General features: G+C 43.2%; 1 protein-coding gene across 15 annotated transcripts in view; it reads right to left on the bottom strand.

The window, feature by feature from the left end:
• Positions 1–167: 167 nt before the first annotated feature.
• The window catches only part of LOC144071444 (genetic suppressor element 1-like), a 45,996-nt gene continuing 21,615 nt past the window's right edge, over positions 168–24,548 (bottom strand). For 12 of the 15 annotated variants that reach the window (XM_077596570.1, XM_077596577.1, XM_077596565.1 and 9 more), the window contains 15 exons: positions 11,386–11,553; positions 11,084–11,292; positions 9,513–9,646; positions 8,191–8,367; positions 7,895–8,056; positions 6,665–6,825; positions 6,007–6,202; positions 5,430–5,860; positions 5,223–5,335; positions 4,125–4,398; positions 3,927–4,055; positions 2,604–2,906; positions 1,488–1,715; positions 900–1,003; positions 168–821 (listed from right to left, as the gene is read on the bottom strand). In XM_077596570.1, coding sequence (XP_077452696.1) covers positions 693–821; positions 900–1,003; positions 1,488–1,715; positions 2,604–2,906; positions 3,927–4,055; positions 4,125–4,398; positions 5,223–5,335; positions 5,430–5,860; positions 6,007–6,202; positions 6,665–6,825; positions 7,895–8,056; positions 8,191–8,367; positions 9,513–9,646; positions 11,084–11,292; positions 11,386–11,553 — 2,918 coding nt within the window. In that variant the 3' untranslated portion in view covers positions 168–692. Of the gene's footprint in view, positions 822–899; positions 1,004–1,487; positions 1,716–2,603; positions 2,907–3,926; positions 4,056–4,124; positions 4,399–5,222; positions 5,336–5,429; positions 5,861–6,006; positions 6,203–6,664; positions 6,826–7,894; positions 8,057–8,190; positions 8,368–9,512; positions 9,647–11,083; positions 11,293–11,385; positions 11,554–13,834; positions 13,858–20,264; positions 20,362–24,548 lie in introns of those variants that run through there. The other 3 variants (XM_077596580.1, XM_077596581.1, XM_077596579.1) reach the window with 3 other exon arrangements.

Below are 24,548 nucleotides of genomic sequence, written 5' to 3' on the forward strand. Positions count from 1 at the left end.
AACTAATCCACTTTACTTTGGTCATTATTATTTTTTACTCATTGTGAAATTTAAAACTAAGGATTTATTTGTGTGTTCATTTAAAGATGTTTTTCCCGAGGAGATTCTAGATTTAATCAGTAAAAATCATCACAAAACTCCTAAATGAACTCGATGCAATCATGAAGTAACATTTCAATGCAAATTTATTATTTTAATGTACAGCAATACGTTAATAAATAATTTACTGCAACTTTACAGTCTCCCTGCCACAAAAAGAAATACATTATTTGAGAGCATTTTCAAACAAAATAGCAAGATTTCCTACATGTATCTATTAGTTCAGATTAAAAGCGAATAGCTGAAACATTTGGATTAAAAATAATAGAAAATCTGGCCCAAAAAGTTAACTGACACAGGAAAGTTTCCTCAAGGCATCTAAAAGTAGTCATGGCTGTCATGACAACCAGCCTCCCCATAACTAAACATGTATGCAATAACACCCTTCCTATTTTTGAACCTGACCAGCAGCGTTTTCAATGGCTTTTTTTGTTTTTCCTCTTTTCCGCGGGTGAAATAAAATCACAAAAACTTTGAAAATTCTTCATCTATCACAAGCACCAGTGTAAAACTTGGGGGTAAAAAAAAAAACACGTTCCTTTCTGTTGTTTAAGTGCAAAGCCGGCAGTGTTTAGACGCGTGGCGTCCCGAGGTCACCTGTTGCCGTGTCCCCCTCTACCCCAGTGCATGCTGGGTAGTGTCAGGCACCTCCTGAAGTGCTCCAGCTGGGCGTGGAGCCTCTCGCGCTCTTCGCGCACCCGCTGCTTTTGACTCACCAGCTCCTGGAGAGGACGGGTTATATTGGATGAACTTTTTTGAGTGGCCGCCATTGACGTCCAATCACGTTTTGGCTGGCTTACCGTCATGGTGAGAGAGAGTTGCTCTGCGGTTCTACTGAGGTGAATGTTCTGCGCTTCCAGTCTTTTGCACTGACTGTGAAGAACTTGCCTCTCGACGCTTCGTTCTGTCGGAGCAAAATCATGGGAATTTAGCGAAGACCAAAAAAAAAAAATTGTATGTGTGATGTTTTAAAATAGCTCAATGGCTCGTCCCAAATAAAAATATACAAAAGATGCAAGAGCTCAACATAATATGGAAGCATTGATTTTAAAAGAAAAAGAATACAGTAATCCCTCAAATATCGCAGTTAATGTAGACCAGACATGGCCGAGATTATCGAAAAATTGCAAAGTAGGGTGACCCCTATTATAACTACCTTTTTTAACATTTTTATTATTATTTTGTCTTCAGTGCTGAGTCCTAGTGGCACGAATAGCTTCCGCTTACGAGTTTCAGCGTGGATTTTCACATTTTTATGAACTTAAAAAAAAAAAAATTAAAAAAATAATAGCAGTAGAAAATTGGGAAGTAGTGAATTCGCGATAATTGAGGGATTACTGTATACTATAGTATATTTTTTTTTAAATGGCAGTTTCCATTAAACTTACCATCCACGTAATCATGATAGGCCTGGAAAATGGCTTCGATGCCCTTCCACTTCCTGGGCGGCTCCTCGTCTTCCTCCTCTTCGTCTTCTTCGTCGTCCGCGTCTTCCTCGGTCGCGCGATGGCGGGGCCGGTAGCCGTTGACCAGCTGAGCCGTGACGTTCGCTCCGCTCGTTTTCAGCGGGGAGAAGTCGCGAGGGGGTGCGCTTTCAGTCTTGCTTGAGTTGGAGGCTGCCCGTCAGGAAGGGAATGATTTGATCAGCAAAAATAAAAATAAATAAAGCTAAGAATAAAAGTCGTGCGAGGCCGCCCTGCCAAACACTCAATTTTTTGTCCAATTATGTTACCGCTTCAACAGACAATTGTGTGGTTGTTATTTGCGCACTTTGTGGTGAAGCTTTAAATCTCATTATACTTGTATAATGACAATAAAAGCATACAATTCAATTTAATTCAATTATTTTTTTAAAACATTTCTTTTATGAAAGAGAAACATTTTAAATACATAAAAAAAGAATATTTATATATAATTTAATTTATAATTTAATTAATATATATTAAATTTGTTTGTTCGGTTACGAGTGCGTTGCCGTGGATAAAGTCCCCCGAACCCCCGCCCCCGCCTCTGTGTATGTTGCTGTCTCTACCCTCCGCGAAATGCGTCTAATTTTACTTCTATTAAACACATGTTATTAGTATTAAACCACTAGTTATGTGTTACTTTGTTAATAGATGGCAAATTAGCAGAAATAAAACATTTTTTCCAATCCAATATCCTGTTTTTGGTGTTTTTTCAGAGGGTTGGAACGAATTCATTTGTTTTTAGTTCATTTCAATGGGAAACGTTCGCTCGAGTTACGAGAAGATCGACATACGAGCTCAGTCCCGGAACGAATTAAGATCATATGTCGAGGTACCACTGTATACGAAAATATTTTCCGTTAACTCATTGGCTGCCATTGACGTCCAATCCATCATTCCATCCCCGCTAACCCGTAGTCAAACTGGATTGGACGTCTATTGCCGTTGTCAATGGCAGTCAAACAGGCAGGGGAGGAGAAGGAAAAAAAATGAAGTCAACGGTGAGGTCATCAATTTGATAACATTTGATCATCTGACCTTTGTGATGCGTGGACTGCAGAACGGCCTGGTGGAAGTGCTGAGCAAAGGCCTCGGGCGTGAACCTCTCCCAGGAACGCACGCCAACGCCGCCGGGCTCCTTTTTCAGGTGACCGTTGTGGACCCCCGGCGGCTTTTTGTCGGGGGCTTTGTCGCGGCGGGACGCCAAAGGTGGAGGCGGTGGCGGCGGCGGTGGGCGGAGACAGTCGCTGTTGTGAGTGGCTTTGCGCAAACACGGAGGGGAGGGGCTCGGAGAGGGATTTCCGTTGGATTGACAGGAAGGCGGGCTGGACCGGGACTCTGCTGACAATTAGAAAAAGTGGGAGGGTTTTCAACACGGCGAGGTTGGCGTGCTATTATTTAGTGGGTTTTTGGGGGGGGGGGGGGAGTCAAAACATTCATGTTGTGTTGAATAAGTCTGACAAAAAATATTCAGGCTATTGTGGTGTTAGCAATGCGGAAGTAAAAGGTAAGGTCATGAAAAAAAGCGCACGGTTGTTAAATTGATTTGGATTCATTACAAAGTGAATCTTTCATCACAGATTGCAGATAGTACACAATATGTTCACTTTTTTGCCCTTTTTTTGAAATTTAAATTTTAGAGGAGAACATTGGCTGTGTTCCCCTTTTTTAAAATTTGAGTTAGATTTTATATTTAAAAATATATTGTAAATAGAAATGTATTTTGAATAATGTCCATAAAAGGTTCATCTAAAATCATGTCCAGTTGATAATCAATTAGTTTTTGATTGGTCAAAGATTTATAAGTTTCTTTATGGTTTGTTTTTAAATAGTTTTTTTCCGTTTTTTTAAATAAAAAAAATATAGGTTAACAAATAAGATAGGTCTTTTTTTAAGTAAAAAAAACGAATTTAAGAAATAAATATAAGGAGTTTTGAACAGATTAGGACAATTTTTAGTTCAACAATATTAAATTTATTATTTATTAAATTAAATTTAATCATTTCCAGTTGATAATCAATTAGTTTTTGATTTGTCAAATATTTATAGGTTTCTTTATGGTTTGTTTTTAAATATTTTTTCCCAATTTCATTTTTTTGAATAAAAAACTATAGGTTAACAAATGAGATATGTGAAGTCTTTTTTTAAACTAAAACATTAAAAATGAATTTCAGAAATAAATATAAGGAGTTTTGAACAGATTTGACAATTTTTAATCTCTAAACGACAAATTAATCTCATCTACTAAACTAATTTTTCAACATTTGTTGATTAAGATCAAAATCAAGAGAATATCGACTCAAAATAGTCATGAAAATGAAATTAGGATCATTTTGAGGTCAACAAAACAGTGGTTTTTACCGCTTGAGGAGGCGGCGGCGGCGGTGGGGCTGCCGTTTCGACAGGGTGGCACGGCGCCGTAACGGATCGTGTCCAACGTCACCGTCTTCTTCTCGATGGCCTTCAGCAGGTCTTCCGTCTTCTCCTTGTCTAGCGAGGCGGCGGCAGACATTCGAATGAGACCTTCAACCACGGGAACCCGACCCAAAGTTGGTCTACCTTTGCGTTGCCGCGCGCTGACGTGCGAGAGCTTGAAGGCCCGCAGGAAGTCCTTTTTTTCCTGCAGCCCGGGGGTGCCGTCCATCTGCTCGGCGGTGTACGGCGTCCTCAGCGACGGGGGAGACTTCCTCTGCCCGCGGGTAGCCGGCGGCGGCGGCGATGGCGAGGTGCTGCGCTCCCTCATCATCCGCCTCCGCTTTCGCCGCTTGCGCTGCAGCAGTTGGTCGCGTTGGGCTAGCGTCACCAGGCCGCACGTGCCCAGGAACGCCACTTTCTGCGGGGGGGGAGGAGAAGAAGGAGAACATCAAACAGGGAGAAAAGTCACCAGAACGCCATGGCGCCGGACGTCCAATCCACTTTGACTGACAGCGATCCAATCACATTTAGATTTGTCAAAGGCACTGAAACATGAGCATTCCCAGACAGTCTTGCCATTTTAAATGAATGGCGAGAGAGAGAAATAAATCTAGCTACATAAATAGATAGCTAGATGGACAGCTAGCTAGATGGATAGCTAGCAAGATGGATAGTTAGCAAGATGGATAGCTAGCAAGATGGATAGCTAGCAAGATGTATAGCTAGCAAGATGGATAGCTTGCTAATGAATGGCTAGCAAGACGGATAGCTAGCAAGACGGATAGCTAGCAAGATGGATAGCTAGCAAGATGGATAGCTAGCAAGATGGATAGCTAGCAAGATGATAGCTAGTAAGATGGGTAGCTATTTAAGGTCTTCCCTCGATTATTGCGACTTCACTTATCACGAATTCACTTGTTCGTAATTTTGTTCTGCTATTATTTATTAATTTATTTATTTTTAAAGTTCATAAAAACATTTTTAAAAATGTAAAAAGGTAGTTATTTTTTGATTTTTCGATTATTGCCGCCATGTCTGATCTACATTAACCGCGATATCCGAGGGAATACTGTAAATGGATAGCTAGCTAGCATTGCTAGCTAGCTAGAACCTTAGCTAAATTAGAAGAAAAACAAAATACATTCAATAACAAAATGAAAAATAATTTCAATAAAGATAATAAACAAATAAAAATGTATCCGTTGACTTTTTTCATACTTTGGCTCCAGAAGGTAAAAGTACCTCAGAGGACGTGTTGAGCTTGAGTGGCGGTTGCTCCGTCACCCTCCTCAGGTGGGCCCTCACCTCTTCTTCGTCACTCTCGTCGTACGAATCGTTCAAGTCGTAGTAATAACCTTGGGACGAGGGGGAGAACGGAACGGTGGGCATTCTCTCCCTTTCCTCCCTTCCCTCACCCATCTGGCCTCCCTCCCTCCCTCCCTCCCTCACCTCCTTGTCGGGCCTCCCGTCTCCTCTTCTCCTCCAAATCCAGCTTGCTGAGGAGTCTCCGATGCTGCCGCAGCACTTCGTCGTACACGGCGGCGGGGGGCTTCCGCCGCTCCCCGCCGGCCCCGGGGTCCGACAGCGGGACGTCGAACCTGGGCCGGGGGGCGTCGGCCCGCCGCCTCCGGAGGAGCTCCTCCTCACCCGCCGGGGAGCGTCTCTCGGTGGATCCCGGTGGCCTCCCGGCCCCCTCCGGGTGGGGGCGGTCGCTCCTGGTCAGGCCGGGAGGGGGGCGCGTGGGCGGGGCTGGCTTTCGGCGCTCCGCCAAAGAAGCCGGGTTCCACAGGGCGGGCGTCGGCGCTTTCGGGGAGATGAGAGGGGGCGGGGCGCCCAGGGGCGGGGCCGACTCGAGGAATCCTTGCTTTGGAGGAGCCAGTCTGTTTACAAAAAGAACCTGCCTTTTTATCCGCAAAACTGGCCTCCACTGTGGATCAATTTTAAATATATACAGCCGCTCTTTTTCCCGCTTATTCATGATTAAATATTCATCATTGAAAGAATAATAATAATAAGTCATTCTAACCTATTGTCTTTGATCCAGGCCTCCTCGCCGGCCCTCGGATTCGCTCCGTGGACGGGCGTCGTGGCGTGCAGCTTCCCCAGGTGAGAGGGCACCAGGCTGGGCATGGGGTGCGGCACGGAGACCCTGGAGGGGTGCAGGCTCAAGGGCAGAGGCTTGTGCGTGGAGAAAGCTAGGGGTTCGGGCTCCTTGGCTTTATCTGGGGATACAGCAACAATAGATACTATCAGCAAAATGATAAATAAATAAAAAAACATTAACAATTGCTATTTTTCATTTTTCTTATATACATAAAAATAAACTAATGATGAATTAAATCAGCTATATACTCAGGTAAGGCCCTCGAACAGCACTCTGGAGTTGATTTTTTTCTCCCATAGAATTTAACTCATTGCCTGCCAATGCCAATTTTACTTAAACTGAGAAGACAGGTTGTTTCCATTGACGGCGTGAGACGTCCAATCCATTTTGACTGGAAGAAACGAATGAACCTTTGTCAAAAGCGGTTCGGACGTCTAGCGCCGTCAACGGACGTCCAATCCATTTTGACTAGCGCAGTCAATGGCGGCCAATCAGTGCGCAGAATGATGAACGGATGATTGTTTTTTTCTCGTCATGTTCCACACATGCTCTATAAATACATTTGACGAGTAGCGTATACCGAGTCGCTCGTCCTCCGGCCTCCCGGGCGGCCCCTCGGCCAGGTACGCTCGGCCCTCGGCGGCCCTGACCATCTGCCGCTGCCGTTCCCTCAGCCTCTCCTTCTGTCTGTCCATCTCCTCCTCTCTCTCTCGCTGGCGAAACTCGTTCTCCATCTGCAGCCTGCGGGGGAGGTTGACAAGCGTGAGGGGGGCGGGTGGGGGGAGCTCCGCACCGGCGAGGGCGAGGGATGCGGCGCCGGGCCGTTACGGCGCGCCCGCTCCCTCCGTCGCACGCCGGGGAAATCGTCCGTACGCAGCGTGACTGAGCGAGAACAGATGAACGCTTAATGGGAAACGGCGGGGGGAGAGAAAAAAAAGCGCACGTTCGCACCTAACGGCGCACGTTAAGAGGGGGAGGGGCTTTGAAGGGGCGCAGGAGCCATTACGGAAGAAGATGACAAACAGCGTTGTGTGTAAAGAATTCCCCGGAGTAGCCAGCTGCACCGTTGTTTTGTCAAAAAGGAAGGAAGCCTTAGAAGCAAGCACTTGGCGAGAAAGAGCCCTCCACGTCTTTTATTTTATTTTGTATTTTTTGGGCTATTCATTTCCACGTGGAGATAATTGGCTCATTTATTTATTGGAAAATGTCCACAAGTAAAGAATCGGATGAACCATTTTAGGGGGGGGGGGTTCAATTGTATCATTTTAAATATTCATTCATTCATTTTCTGAATCGCTTTATCCTTACTAGGCTCGCGGAGGGTGCTGGAGCCAATCCCAGCTGACTCCTAGCCCTGAATCAGTGGCAATTGTATTATTTTAAATATTCATTCATTCATTTTATGAACCGCTTTATCCTTACTAGGCTCGCGGGGGTGCTGGAGCCTATCCCAGCTGACTCCGAGCCCTGATTCGGTGGCCAGCCAATCGCAGGGCACGTGTAGACGCACAACCATTCACTCTCACACTCATATTTAGAGTTTCCAATCAGCATGCCATCCATGTTTTTGGTATGTGGGAGGAAAGCGGAGTACCCGGAGAAAACCCATGCAGGCTCGGGGAGAACATGCAAAATCCACACAGGTGGACTGACCTGGATTTGAACCCAGGACCCCAGAGCAGTGAGGCCGAACCACTCAAGCCGCCGGGTCGCACCATGTGTATAATAATAATTAAAAAAAATAGCATTCTCTTTGTAAATAATAAGTGATCAATAAAAATGAAAATAAATAAATTTTAAAAAGCCTTGCCTCTCGGCCAGCGCGCCGTGGTTGAGCTCTCCGGGGTAATGCGCGCCGGGCAGGTGCAAGTGAAGGCCGGAGGGGTGCAAAGGGGGGAAGGCGGCAGCGCCCCCGCCTGGCAGGGAGTAAAACTGCGAGCGCAGCGCTGACAGACACAAGGATTCCTCCATTCTGAGGACGAGACGGGATAAAATTCTCGTTTTAAGCACCCATGTGGAAAAAAATAAAGGCATTTGATTCTTAATGTACAGTACGAATGAGCTACAAAGGCAGTCGGAACCGGATCGGACCGCATAAAACTATACCTGGGTAAAGAGAGCGGGTGGTGCAAGAAGGCGGGATGGTAGTAGGCGGCGGCGACCGAGGGGTCCAGGCCCAGAGGCGCCGAGGTCAGCCGGAGGTCGTCCGGGGTGGCGAAGGGACGCAGCGCTCGTAGGTAATCCTCGGGGATGCTGCCCGACGGGAGCATCTGTCCAGGTAAACTGCACAACACACACACACACACTCATTTTCATCCATTTCATTTATTATTATTACATTTTAAATTAATTGTAATTTTTTTTTTTCAAAGTCATCACGTATGACTGCCATTGATGTGCCTAGATGTGCCATCCCTTTTTACGGCTCGGTTTTGGTAGCAATTATTCAGTTTTTATTTCTGTTTTTGTGTGTAGTGTGCGAAAAATGTGGTGGCCTCATAATGCAAAATTTACGGTGCTACTGTATGTATGTATATATGATTATTTAATAAATCAAGCGTCCTGGTGATGCTTGAAAAAGGCTACTGTATTTAAATTGTACTATAATAAACATTTACATTCTGAAATAAATATTTGATCCCAATGGGGTGATGGAAGAAATCATAAAAAAGTATAATTCTATAAGTCACAGGGGTTGAATTGTGAGGAAAAATGTGGTGGCTTATAGAGCGAAATTTACGGTGTCATTGTGCATACTTATTAATTATTGAAGTAAGCAAGCATCCTTGTGTTACTTGAAAAATGCTACTGTATTTAAATCATACTACAGTAAGTAGTAATGTAGGTAAAAGTATAAAGCGCAGGGGTTTTTACGGTACTACTGTAGTATAATGTATGTAAATGTCTCACAGTAAAAGTGTGTGAAAAATGTGGTGTTGGTATGATTATTGAATAAATCAAGTGTTCTTGTGCTGCTTGAAAGATGCTCCTGTATATAAATAAAACTATTCTAATAGTACTATAGTAAATAGTAATGGCAGTCTGATTTAGAAATCATCATTTGATCCCAGAGGGAAAAATGTGCTGCCTTTTACTGCAAAATGTAGCATGCACATATGATTATGGAACAAATCAGGCGCCCTTGTATAAATAGAAATAGTATTAAGTATAAATAGTACTCTAGTAAGAAGTAAAGGTGTTCCGATTCCAGGTGGAAATGAATTGTTTTGCCTGAAAGACACCACCGCGTAGAAATAATAATACCAAAAAATAACCTCCAAACTACTGCAGAAGGTGTGTGTGGCTCCAGTTTTTTTTAACTAGGTCTACAATGTCTTCTGTGTCTGTCTTGCTACTGCCACCAAGAAATTTCCCAAATACGGGATGAAATAACGTTCTAATCTAAAATAAATAGTGGTCATCCTCACCTGAGGTTCTGCATTCTGGGGTCTTGCATGAGCGGACTCGGGGCGAGTCCAAACGGGTGAGGCAGCGGAGGCACGGCCGGCGTTCTCTTGTCCTGCGGCGGGCGTCCTCCGAGCCTCGGGACGCTCTGCTCTACCTAAAGGGGGCGGGACGCAAAAACCCAGCGTTAAACGTTCCGCAGCCGGGACGTTTCTTCGCCAAAACGGCGAAGGCGGCTAAACAAATCCTCGACGGCGCCGACTTTGAATGTCCTTTTCACGGATTTGAATGCGGCGCCCGATGCAAAAGACAACCAAATGAGGCCGGTTTTATTTCCTTTGCCGACGCCCTCCAAATGCAAAGTCGGCGGCGACCAATCTCCGGCCGGCAACATTGGAAGGAGAGTTGGCCTTTAGTCTCTTCCTTCTTCCTTTCTATTCTACTCGCCGCCTCCCTCCTGTTATGCCCGGCAGGTTGAATAGAAGACCACCCCCTCCCTCAGCGCCCCTCAGCCACTGAGGGGACTTTGTGAAGGCGGAGAAAGGCGGCTCTGATCCGTAGGGGGGGTTTGGCCTTTTTGTATTGTCTCGGGGGGGGGGCTCGTCCACAAGTAAACATCTTGAGATACACACAAGGCCTTCTTCATGTCTCGGTGCCTGGCGGACGGGCGGCGGGTCATTTTGCGCTCAATGGCGGCCATCGACGGCAATGAATGGGATTGGATAACTTGATTCAACCCGTATTCGGGAAATTTCATTGTCACAGTAGCAAGAGGGTGAGAATACAGACACAGAAAAAGGCATTTTAGGCATAGATAGATAGGTAATAAGTAAGTTAATAAATAAATACATGAATAAATATAGAAATAAATAGTTATTATTCTAATTTGTCTCCTCTGCCAAACCTCCCACTCAAAAGGGATTGGACGTCTAGCCAACATTATCATTCAGTTCAAGTTCATTTAGAAAAGTAAATATAAAATAGTACCGTTTTGAATGCTGGTATATTTTAATACATACATTGTTCTCACGTGGTCATTTTCTGTACATGTAATAGATTAAATTACAATGAATTAATGTATGAATTCTAATCAATTAAAATTGTTTGGGGGAACTATTTATTTTATGTGTATTTATTAGAATATTTTTTACTTGAGTTATTTTATTTCATTTAATTATATTTTTTAATTGTTTATACTGTCATCATTTTATTCATTCATTAATTTTTTTTGTAATCATTTATTGGACATGTTTAATTATATAAATGAATACTTTAACATTTAGATTTTAAATATTTACTTTTTCAATTGTGTTATTCCATTAGATATCATTTAACATGTTTTCGTTTTTTTTCTCATACTTTTTAAAACATTTCTACATTAAAATGATATTATCATTTTACTGATAAGTTCATTTCATTTACTTGGTCATGTTTTAAATTGGTATTTTAATATTGTTTTTTTTTCTTATTTTAATTGATTGTAAGGTGTTTTCTCTTCGATATTATTCAATACATTTATTTCTTAAAGTTTTTACACGTTTTTTCAGCGACCATTCCTTTGGACCGGTCGATAAATTACTTTGGGTCGACTTACCTGTCGTCCGTCGACCCGCCACGAGCCGTTACTGTTCTTGGAGGGCGCGATGGCCACCACGGGAGGGGCGGCGGGGACGGGGGCGTGGCCCCGGGTCTGGGCGGGGGCCGGGACGGGCCCTAGCGACGCCCGCTTCGGGGTGCCGACCGGCGAGCCGCGGCTGGTGACGGGCGAAGACACGGGCGACGACTCGGCGCTGAGGGCCAAACCTGGAACATGCCACGTAATAGTGGTCGCAAAAAGAAAACATTTAATTGGTGAATTGGCCTCTCGCTGGGATTGGACGTCAGTGGTAAATTTACCTCGGGGGTCCTCGGCCTGTTTGGCCAGTTTGCGCAGGGCGGCGGCGAATCCGGAGTTGGCAGACTGGCCGGCGAGCGCGCTCCCATTGGTCAGAGGGCTGAGGGGGCTGACGGTGGCCGTGGAGACCATTCCTAATGACGCCGACTTGGTGGACTCATGGCTCATGCCTGACAAACACAAAAGGGGATGGACATGGTATGTATAGACTCGTTAAACTCCGCCATTTACATACTATGTCTCGGGCAAAAAAACAATTTAAGAAAAGATTTTAAAATTCCATTGAATTGAAATAGGAACGTTTCTATGAGATTCATAAAACGAATGAATGTAGAAGAAAAGAATTTGAATAATTACAAATTAATTCCCTTTTTTTGTTTTGGAAATGGATGAGTATTTCTTTGCTTTATTCATTTTCTATACGTATTTCCTTTTCTTTTTGCATGTGTTTAGGAGTATAGTGGTACCTCGACCTACGATCAGCTCGTGGTACGACATGCTCGAGATACGATGAAAATTTGAAGGTTTTCCTCCAGTGCTTCATTTTTTGGATGATCCATTCATTTTCTGAACCGCTTGTCCTCACAAGGTTTGCGGGGGTGCTAGAGCCTATCCCAACCGGGATGTATCTTCTCAATTTTTGGTGTTTTCTCAATGCAAATTCAGGCGTCGATACATTATTCCTCAACACTAAACTCAAAATGTCCCCAATGAGCAACCATTAACCCGCCCCCTCCTTCCCAGTCCAAACAAATTGGACATCTAGTGGCACCAATGGATTAAAGCAACCCTCAGCCAAGGTTAAAAAGACAAACCTGTCAAACTCTGCCATTTTCAGGCAATACTATCAAAAGCGCTAAATCAAGGTTGCCATGTTTAGCGAGAAAAAGCACTTTTCTATCCGTTAATGCAACATCATGGCACGCGAAGACCCAAAACAAATTTCCCTCCAGCCAATTAGGCGGATCTTGAACCCAGAAACTATTGATTAGCAAGCAGGCACCCACTCAGCGGAGGAAGACAGGTCGGCGCAACCTTTGTCCCCCCCCCCCCCCCCAAGCCCCTCCTTTAACCCGCTCGCTGACCCACTAATGTTAATTACAGCTGGAATTAGCCAGGGGGGCCCCCACCACTCCACTAACCCCGCCCCCCGCCCCCCACGCTCGCCGGGTACCGCCATGACCTCATTACGAGCGCACGCGAGGAATAAACACTCGTAAAAACGCCGTTTAGTTTTGTCAAAGCGGCGGCTGTTAAAAAAAAAATACATCTTTTTAAAATAGCAAACAGGTTGCTAGCTCAGTAAGCTATTTCGCCGGTATTCATATTTTTTATGTGGTTTTACAAATGGGTTTATGTCGCTTTGATTTGTTTCATATATATATTCTGGTCGATTTTTTTTAGGGAGATTTTATGATTCAAATTATCAAAAGATATAAGGATATTGTAATTTTTTTTTTTTTTTCGTTTCATGTCAATCATTTTATTTTTGTCCGTTTTTGTCTTTTCTGTCCACCAAAACATGAAAATATCCATTTTTAGATGATGTAATATTAATAAATTGATTCTTATTATTATTATCTGCTATGCTAATTTCATTTAGCCTATCTATGGCTTTTTACATGAATTATTAGCATTAGCTAAGCAGATTGAACATTTTGATTCGCAAAAATAGTCTGTTAATGAAATTTTTGTGCTCAGTAACAAGCAACAAAAAGGACGATTTGCTCTTGTTTAAATTATTGAGTGATGTGATAAAGTCTCATTTTGAAAAATGCATTTAATATCGCTTCATTGTATTAATGCACACGGCAACGTAACGCTATTTTTTGCAAAAGTCTACTGATATTGGCCCATAATGTTATAGTATTGTAGATAAAAAAACAGTTAAGCAATGCTACTTCTATTAGGTAGCATACTTTTGCATCACTATTCATTTCCCCTAGAACCCTTTTTTTCAGTCCAGCGTCTTTCTCCGAATAAAAACCACAATGGAAGTACTACAGTACTTAAAAATGTTCATTCAATCAAGACAAAACAGGACATTTGAAAGTAAAATAAAAGCCTAAAAGTCATCTGACACGAATCCCCATTGGTAGCATTTGGACTCCGACTCCCTCATCCCCTCGACGTCCAATCCATTTTGAGCGGAGGTCCATTCATTCCGCCCCTCCCGATCAAAACGGATGGGACGTCCGTCGCCGTCAAAGGCGGCCCATAGTTAAAAGGAGCTCTTTTCTCGATGCTCGTTGGACAAAAGCCAAGAAGACGGCACGCCGCTTGCTTTTTTGGCTTCTTTCTCTTTGGCCACAATCGCGCTGGTGGATTCCCTTGATAGCCCACACACACACACACACACACACACACACACACACACACAAACGCACACAAACACGCACACATTTGATAGTAACGTGCATGTGTGCATAATTGAAAGACGCAAAGACTCACCCTCCTGCTCACTCTTGCGCTCGTCGTCGTTTATGCACTCTCTCTCTCTCTCTTTCTCTCTCTCACTCAGCCTTGCAGCTGCCATGTGGTCACGTGATCTTTTTTTTTTTAAATCTCCTCCTCCCCTAGCATCCCTCTTTTCCTCCCCCTTTTCCTCCCCTTCTTCCTCGTTGTCGAGTGTCACTCAATCCATCTTTCCACCTCTCTCTTTCCAAAAGTGCGCCTGTCATCCTTCCTTCTTTCCTTTTTCCAACTATCCCATCCTTTCTCCTCCTCCCCCCTCCTTCCCCTTTGTCTTCCTTTTTCTCTCCCCCCTTTTCTTTTTTCATCCCTCCTCCCACTTTGGCTGCCCTTTCTTCCTTTTCTTTCTTCAGCCTCTTTCTTTCTGGAAGGAGAAAAAAAACAAGAAAGGATGGAAGGAAATATCCTTTCTGGTTCATTATTCTTTCCCTCCATCTGTCCATCTTTATACCCTTCGTTCATCCCTCGTTCCTACCTCCCCTCTCTCTCTCTCTCTCTCTCTCTCTCTTGTCATTCCTTCCTCCATCCCTCCCTCTCATGTCTCCCTCACCACTACCTTCTTCCCTTCCATTTCTTCCTTCCTTTTTTCTCCTCCTTCTTCGTTTCTCCCAAGTGTGTTTAAAAGCACCATCCATCCATCACTGTCTCTCTCTCTCTCTCACTCTCTACCTCTCTCTCTCTCTTTTTCGCTCGTGTTTTGGGACCGAGACGAGAAGGAGGAGAGGCAGTTGTCGGCTCCTGCCGGTGACCTTTAACCCCTTCCCTCTGACCTTTGACAAGGAGGTCAGCCACCATTTCGGGGGGGAAATAAAAACACAAAAAGTCAAGCTCCCCACAAGTTAGTTTTTTGTTTTAAAGGGACATTCTGTCAATAATTGACAGCCGTCTGTGAATGGCTGGCGACCATTCCGTGTTTATCATGGCAGCCGGTAGCCCTCCTAGATCAAATGCATTTATTCATCAATTATGAAATTAAAAGTAGACTGCTCATATTTGCCCTGAATCAAGGTATTTGTCAAAATGATTATAGCCACATCCTATTTAAAGTCCAACTTTTTTTCCCAGCACGTCGTCGCGTCCTCATTGGACGGAATGATGGAGTGTTTCAAAACTTTTGACGGCGGATCCCCTATGTCAGGGGTGTCAGACTCGGGTTGGTTCACGGGCCGCTTTAACGTCAACTCCATTTCATGTGGGCCGGACCATTTTAGATAGAATATTTTGATTTTTTTGATAAATGGATTAAAAGAACTGGATTAAAAGCCCTGAATATTCAATTTTTTATAGATCTGAAACAATGTTTATTTTAGCTTTTTTAATATATTTTTAGATTTTACAAAATGATTTTTTAAAACTAAAAACACAGAAAAAATGGATTAAAAAATTACAATGATTGATTTAAAAAGGGGAAAATCAGGAAATGGAATATACATCTCTACTCTTCATTTTAATTTGATCCTAAAACAGAAAGTCGGCACTCATGATTTACTTTCCCGGGCCACACAAAATGATGCGATGGGCCAGATTTGGCCCCCAGGCCGCCACTTTGACACATGTGCCCTATGTCATTCAAACCGGGGCCAAATAAAATAAAATAAAATAATGTCATCTCCACCCGAGCCCATTCGTCAACTCGGTCAGCTATCCTAATCATCTGTTGCGTCCCCAAACACGGTCGCTCGTGGCTAGCTCCGCCCATTTGAAGCGGATTGGACGTCCGCGCTGGTACGCAAACAATTACAGTCCATACGTGGTAGCCAAGAGAACAATAGCAGAGCTCAGCATGGTGTCGTGGAGTTGAACATGTTGTGTCAGTCCTCCCTCTTCCAAAAGGACGCTCGCCCGACAGAAAAAAAGGGGGTGCATAACCCGCATCGGCCTTATTAAGAGCAGCCTGCGTGTGTGCAAGGAGAGGTGAGTAGGGGGGAGGAAGAGGAGGAGGAGGCGAAGGAGGAGGAGGAGGAGGAGGAGGAGGAGGAGGAGGAGGAGGAGGTTGCCACTCCAGAGGCATCAGCGCAGTGGCGACGTGCGTGTGTACGTGCCAGGTTTGAAATCCATTAACCTTGTCTCTTATACAATATTCCCTGGATTTCCGCGCTTAATCCGTCCCATAACTACCCGTATTAAGTGAATTTCTGCAAAGTAGAAGCCATAAATATACACTATAGCACATACGTAATATTTCAATTTAAAAAAAACTTCCCACACCATTATTATTCCCATACACTGCAATTAAATGTAATGAATGTACTGTATATTGACCTTCATAACGTATTTTACAACTGGTCTTAACTAAACTATCTTTGTGTGTGTTAGCTGTGGAATAATGTATATGTCATTTTAAATGAAACTGATTTAAAAAGTCAACAATTCTTTTAGTTTAAGACAAAAAACAAATATACTATATATATCTAGTATATTTGTTTTTTGTCTTGAACTAAAATAATTGTTGACTTTTTAAGTATATATATACATTTTAATATATATATATATATATATATAGTATATTTGTTTTTTGTCTTAAACTAAAATAATTGTTTTTTTAAGTATATATATATATACATAAATATATATATAGTATATTTGTTTTTTGTCTTAAACTAAAATAATAGTTGACTTTTTAAGTATATATATATACACACATTTATATATATATATATATATGTATATGTATGTATATATGTATATGTATGTATATATATGTATGTATGTATATATATATATATATATATATATATATATATATATATTAGTCAACAACATTTTTGTTAATGATCGATGCCGAGAAAAGCTAAATTAGAAAAATACAGTAAAAAAATTGAAAAATAAACAGCAGGTAAAATGAAGCCCTAGTGGAACAATTGAAATGTTACACATAAAAACACCTTGAATTGTTCCACAGGGCTCAATCTTAGACCCCCTATCAATCAATAAAAGAACTATATTTTCTCTAAATAAACACTCCGCCTCCTCCAACACAAACCCAACGGACACCCGCAACTTCTCCCCGCACACGTCGAGAACGAGGAAAAGTAGCCAAATATTTCCCGGCATCTTAAAGTAGCCCGTAATGGCGGTCCGAGCGCCGTCGGCGGAGGGCGGAGGCCGCCGAGCCCCTTTACTAGCAATTGCACGCGTGGCGGCAGTTAACACTTTACGGCCATCCATAAACAACGCGGTGCTCTCCAAACGGGCCCGTAAGTGCACATAAATGTCCGAAGAAAAGCCAAAAAAAACGTGCGGGGGGAAAGGTGATCTTCCTTTCCACGGGCCAATCAGCTGACTCGGTGGACTTTACGCAGGGTGAATACATGCGTGCCCCCCCCCCCCGGGGGGAGCAAACAGCCAGCGCGCATTTGTGCCGCTGGGATAAATGGAGCAGAAAAAGCAGCCAGTGTAAGAAGCAACACCTCCAGCACAGGCAGATAATTAGGACGCCGAGCCACTGAGTCGTCGCGGATGCACGGGTTCCGGTTATGGTCACAAATTCCAACTGGGAGAACTGGCGTCCAATCGGGGGCGGCTTTTGTTACGGGCGATGTGGGAGAGTGCCTAGGGCGCCATCCATTTAGGGGCGCGCCAGATCTTTCCGAAAATGATTTTGTCAGTTGTCAAGACTGTTATCCTTCGAGTCCGCGTCAAATTAGCGGCATGGACCGTCATCTTTTTCGGAGGGCTGCCCCCTAGCGTAAAAAATGTGTCATTGCATCCAGTATACGTTGGGGTTTTTATTTCAGATTGTAACAAATTTCTGTAACCCATATGACTTCAGGGTCCAGGCGGGGGACACCGTGATTCAGCCAATCGCAGGGCACAAGGAGACAAAGGACAACCAATCATAGCTAGGGGGCAATTTAGCATACAATTAGCCTAGCATGCATGTTTTTGGAATGTGTGAGGAAACCATAATACACAGAAAAAACCCACACAAGCCCAAGATACAAACTCCACGCAATGAGAACCGACCTGGCATCGAACCCTCGAGCCAAGAAATGCAAGCCTGACGAGCTAACCACTGCTCCAACGGGTCACCGCGTAAAAATGAATATACTGAAATACTTTTTTTTGTTTCTTGTTGATAAAACTTTGATGAAAATGACTTTGAAATATTGTAAATCTACAACAAGGGTGTCAGACTCGGGTTGGTTCGCGGGCCGCTTTAACGTCAACTCGATTTCATGTGGGCCGGACCATTTTAGATATATTTACATTTTTTTATATATATATATGGATTAAATGAACTGGATTAAATGGCCTGAATATTCAGTTTGTTATAGATCTAAAACAATGTTTATTTTAGCTTTTTTTATATACTTTTAGATTTTACAAAATGATTTTTGAACTAAAAACACAGAAAAAAATGATTAAAAAATGACAATTATTGATTTAAAGGGGGGAAAATCAGCAAATTTAATATAAATATATACGCTTCATTTTAATTTGATCCTAAAACAGAAAGTCGGCACTCATGATTGACTTTCTCGGGCCGCACAAAATGATGCGGCGGGCCAGATTTGGCCCCCGGGCCGCCATTTTGACACTTGTGATCTACAAGGTGATTGAAATGTTGGCATGGAAAAAAAAGGGTGCCGCAGACCTGCTCTCGTGTGTCAACATGAGAAGAAGGAGGACCATTAAAGTGATTGGAGGTTGACTGGGTAACCCATGCAGAGCAGCTGGCGCACGGACGCTCAGATGGCGCATGTGTGCGGACTCGCGGACGCTCGGCCGGCCGGTGGCGGCCGCCTGTTTGACGCCGACAATACAGCAGCGGCTGTTAAAAGTCCCGAGGGTGACGGCGAGCGTCTCGTCCGGAGACGGAGAAAGGCACGCTTTCTTATTCCATGTTTTCGCAAACAAATCATGGATTTTATGGTTAAATTAGGCTGGAATTTATTTATTTTTAAATTATTTTTTGGTATTTTATTTAAGCATTTATTTGTAATTAATGAACAAAAAAAAGCTATTTTTGAATGTTTTTTTCCAAATAAAAATTACGGAAAATTTAATAGATTTTTGCTTTTTTTTTTTAATTAAATTACATGAAAAGCAAACATTGACTATTTCTTCCTTTTAAGTTTTTTTTTAAATAAAGTTATTTATTGAGTAAGTGATGTTTCCGTTATTGTTATTTTTAAGATTTTGAAATATCAACTCCAAATAGTCTCTTAATTTGCTAATCCACTAGTTGTCAATGACTTGATCAATCCAACCTCATTTTGGTGAATCCATTGGCCTGCCTGTCTTTTATTGCGTAAAGCACGCGAGGCGTGTGTTTGGCGTCCGTTAAATGACGTGTACCACCAACGGCAGCGTTTGTTTACTCAGCAACAGGCCCAACAGGAACGATAACCAACGTCGAGCGGAAGCGGCCCAACCAAAACGTCAACAAACGTCCGCCGTGAAAAGCCTCCAGCGGGATGTTCTCAACTGTGATTTCACAATAAAAGCCATCTTGTGGCCCACGTGCGGCTCAAAGTCGCCTTGGTGCATTTTGACCACTCTGTAAAAAATGACAACAACAACAAAATCCATCAACTTATTTCCTCTATAGTTTCTTTCTGCCCCAAAAAAATTACGTTTTGCGGTAAACATTATTCAAGCCACTTCCTGTTGTGGTACTTGCATTCTTCAGTGCACTTGAATATGCTCATACTCATCATTATTTATGGTCTTCACACGAATCTTCAGCAGGAAGTAACCCAGAAATACTCCAAATTGAGCAGGAAGTTACCCAAATAACAATGACGTCACCCAGAAATGACACACAATTGACCAGAAGTGACATGGAAATGAAGTGAAACCAGGAAAACACTTGAAATCCCTCAAGCTAACCTGGCAACGAACCAAAAATAACAGGAAGTGACCCAATATAAACAGGAAGTGACCCGGCAATGACCCAAAACCAACCTGTAAATGCCTTGAAAGCAGATCAAATATCCATTTCATTTGCATAATGTACTAAAATTCGTTTTAATTAACATTTAATGAATTTATCAACCTTTTCATGCCTACACACTCACCGATATAAATTCACATGATTGATATTATTCAAAAAATTTTTTAAACGACCAACAATAGAGACTCATTTTCCTTAAAGTGTCAACTTTTGAATTGCTGTCCACTTTGGTGGCAATTGTCCCTGAAAGGGTTCATCTAAAAAATCATTACTCAGAATTAAAAGTAAAAATAACCTTTGACCCAAACGTACACCCAAATTTTGATCTTAACATTAAATTTGTTCCATTCCAAAAACAGCGAACAAAAAAAGCATCCATCTTACTGCAAACAAAATCCCTTGAAAGCAAGCCACAATGAGAAAAAGTCTCCCCCTGAAAATCTCCCGCAAAAAGCCCGAAAGTCACGGCGGCGACGGGAATGCGCCAAAAAAAAAAAACGGACGACTCACCGACTGGAACGTCGCGGAGACAAAAGCCCTGGGTCCCGACCGAGCGTTAGCCCATCTCGCTGCTGGCGGTGACAAAACACGGTGGCTCGCTCGCTCGGATGACGGAAGGACAACGGAGACGGCGGAAGGAGGGAGGACAGAAAAAGGGAGAGGGTGGGTGGGGAAGCCAACACCTGCTCCACTCGCGCTCCCAGGGGGGAACCACGGATGGATGGAGAGAGGAGGGAAGATATCAACCCCCCACCCCAGTCCAGTCCAGTCCAGTCCCCACCCCCCTTCAAAGCTAGCACACATACTGCCGATAGCTCACAAGACACTGGAGACACGATGAGACCATCTGAGACGTATTGACCAGAAAGTCCACTAGATTTTTGTTGCCAGATTGGACGTCCATTGCCGTCAGTGGCGACTCATTGCCATTTTTTCCCTTCTGACTTCAATGTGTATTCATTATTTGGGAAAAAAATGCATCCATTTTCAATCTTTCTATAAAGCAGGCCCATCAAAACGACATGTAATAACAAAACAAAGTGTGACTTATAGTCCAGAAAATACGCCAGGTCTAACATCGTAATTATGCCACGCTTTTTTTATTACCCCCAAATAGCCATTTGCAATATATATAATGGGGTTAAATATTAATATTATCCCATTCCATCAACGACAACAAGCCAAGTCGAGCTTCTGCCATCTAGTGGCCAAGTATTCAAGTCCATTGCCCTCAGTGGCGCCTCATTGTCATTTTCTCCCTCTGACTTCAACATTTATTCATTATTTGAGAGAAAAAAATCATTCATTTTCAATCTTTCCATAAAGCAGGCCCAGCCAAACGAAGAAAAAAAGTGCAATTTATAGTCCGGAAAATACGCCAGGTCAAATTTTGTAAATATTCCACGCTTTTTTTTCAATTCCCCCAAAATAGCCATTTGCAATATATATCATGGGGTTAAATATTAATATTATCCCATTCCATGAACGACAACACGCCAACTTGAGCTTCTGCCATCTAGTGGCCAAGTATTCAAGTCCATTGCCCTCAGCCAAACGAAGAAAAAAAGCGCGCCTTATAGTCCGGAAAATACGCCAGGTCTAATATTGTAATTATGCCACGCTTTTGTTTTTTTATTTTAATTACCCCAAAACAGCCATTTGCAATATATATCATGGGGTTAAATATTAATATTATCCCATTCCATGAACGACAACACGCCAAGTCGAGCTTCTGCCATCTAGTGGCCAAGCATTCAAGTCTCCTCGCTTATTTCCCACGGCACCCCCAACATTTGCCAGCTTCTTTTGCCGCGTCTCCACGTTCCCCTTAATTACCCGACACAAAAGCTCGAGGCGATGGAAGGAGGCGGCAAAACAAGAGCCGGTCGGGCTCTCCTCCATTCTCTTCCAACCCACGCGTCGAGAAAAAAAACGTCAAGGGGGAGCGGGGGGCCTTGGCGTAGCCCGACATGATTTATGGTCTTCCCGCGCACCGGCGGCCTCTCCGAGGTGGCAGTGTCTCACCTCCATCCTCCGTGAGTGGCGCACACGGGAAGAATTCGGGCGAGTGATGGATCGTCCACGTCGGCCGGAGCTCGCAGGTGCGCGAGATGGCGAGGGAAGACGCCGACCGGGTCGACGTCCAGCGCACAGTGGCGTGTATTGTCATGGTGCCCAACCCCCCCCACCATGTAAAAGAGGCCAATGGCACAGACTATTATGAAGCGTGGCAGTAATAGTCGGCGCAGGATCGTGGAGAGCCTCGGGAGAGGCGCTCATTAGCCTATTCCTCCCGCATAAAGGCTTCTATCCGTCACCCTCGCGCACGCCTGTCAGGTGAGCTTGAGCCGACAGTTTGCTCGATAAAACGGGAAGAGGTGCTTTCTGGGAAGGGATGGTTTTTACCATAGGCAAGGTGGGCGACTGACAGTGGCTTACAAAATTAGGGGCTCCAGAAGAGCGAAAAAGAGGAGAAATAATGTTCTATAATGATTTTGCGAGTGGTCGCTGAGAAATGCGCACGTAAACACACAACCTAACAACTTAATATTATTTTACATGAAGTGAAATATCGGACTGGAGTGGTTAGTGCGTCGGCCTTGCAACTGTGGGGTCCAAATCTAGGTGGGTCCACCTGTGTAGAGTTTGCATGTTCTCCCCGGGCCTGTATGGGTTTTCTCCGGGTACTCTGGTTTCCTTCCACATTCCAAAACCATGCATGCTAGGCTAATTGTTAGCTAAATTGTCTCGAGGTACGACTGTGAGCGTGAATGGTTGTTTGTCTCTTTGTGCCCTGTGATTGGCTGGCCACCGATTCAGGGTGTCTGGCCCAAGGTCAGCTGGGATGGGCTCCAGCACCCCCCACGACCCTAGTGAGGTTAAAGCTGTTCAGAAAACAAATGAATAAATGAATAAAATATCGATCCTCTATTGCCTTGATTATTTTGTGTTTTACATTTTTTGCTCTTTTTGCACCTATCTTGCCTTTCAATTTCCTTTTTTTGCATTTGGACTTTTTTTTTTTTTAAGATTACTTCTTTTTGATAACGGGTGACTCGGAAATGAATAAGGCCATTGAAATAAATGTATTTTTGGTCCAATTTTGTAGAACTGTAGGATTTGGTAAAAAAAAAATGTATACAACTTTTACTTTTCAATGTGTTAATGAAGTGAATTGGATTTTGCTATTGGAAATGAAAGGGGGGGGGGGGAAACAAGCAAAAAACAACAACAACAGCGCACAAAAATGTGTCTGTAAATGAAAAAGGAATGTTATATGTGGACAGCTCACCCTTGCAAAGCTTCCCCACAATAAAAAGCCACAGGGCTGGCAATTATGCAAATATATTCGTCCCTCCCCCCGACCAATGAAAATGAGACGCCTGTTTGCAGCGGCGGTCAGGTGGGAGATCACAAACGGCGCTGGGCGTTTAACCCCACATTTACATGCACGTGACAGATCGGCGGCGAAAACCAAAGACTATACCGGGACGGGAGGCCGACTCCAGTTTGCTTATTACAGGGGTGTCAGACTCGGGTTGGTTCGCGGGCCGCTTTAACGTCAACTTGATTTCACGTGGGCCGGACCATTTTAGATATAATATTTGGATTTTTTTTTAATAAATGCATTAGAAGAACTGGATTAAAAGCCCTGAATATTCAGTTTTTTTATAGATCTAAAACAATGTTTATTTTAGCTTTTTAAAAATATATTTTTCAGATTTTACAAAATGATTTTTGAACTAAAATCGCAGAAAAAATGGATTAAAAAATTACAATGATTTATTTAAAAGGCGGAAAATCAGGAAATTTAATATACATCTAAACTCTTCATTTGAATTTGATCCTAAAGCAGAAAGTCGGCACTCATCATTTACTTTCCCGGGCCACACAAAATGATGCGGCGGCCCAGATTTGGCCCCCGGGCCACCACTTTGACATTGTGGCTCATTACGTAATGGTGTATTGACCTATTGGCTTCTGCACGTCGGATGATGCGCGAGATAACTCAAGAACGAACAAAGGGAAATGAGCAAACCTCCAAGAAATATTTGTAAAATCAAACGGAAGAGGTTATCCCATTTTGGGGTCATGAGGTCAAAGGTCAAAAGACACCGAGGTGAGAACGGGGTCGCTAAAGTGAAGGTCTTCTTCTTCAGGAAGTGACCCCGTAAATCAACAGCAAGTCACCGGTTACCCTATCTGGCCTGAGACATCTGAACATTGATTCATTCCCTACCATCCCTCCCACGCCAAACGAATTGGGCTACCATGAGTGACAACCTCTTTGAACTTGACAGCTGAACAATAAAAAAAAAGCTACTTTTTCTATTGATCAGACACACAGCGGTACCCGGACATTTCATCGACGGACATTTCGCCGCCGGACAATTTTCGTTTTATTCATTGCCTTTTATTTTAATGTCAAAGTTCCTTTAAAAAATCTGAAATAAAAACTCTCTCTCACATGATTATAATTTTGAGAGAGAGAGAGATTACCTGGTTGATAATAATTATTTATGCAACAAAACAATCGTTGGCGAGGTTGAGGTTAGGTTAACCCTAACCTTAACCACTATCCCCTAACCCTAATTCTAACCTTACGAATTGTCCGTCGACGAAATGTCCGGTCACGCGCACAGCAGGATACCGGTAAAATGATTTCCTGACCCGTGCGTCAACCATTTCTGTATGTCCATATCGTGATATAATCGTAATGGCGATATAATCGTTATCATGACCCTCGTAAGGCATCGCCAGTCCGTGCCGCTGTACTACTAAATACGCATAAAT

Source organism: Stigmatopora argus, chromosome 3 (genome assembly GCF_051989625.1).
Source record: "Stigmatopora argus isolate UIUO_Sarg chromosome 3, RoL_Sarg_1.0, whole genome shotgun sequence".
Lineage (NCBI taxonomy): Eukaryota > Metazoa > Chordata > Actinopteri > Syngnathiformes > Syngnathidae > Stigmatopora > Stigmatopora argus.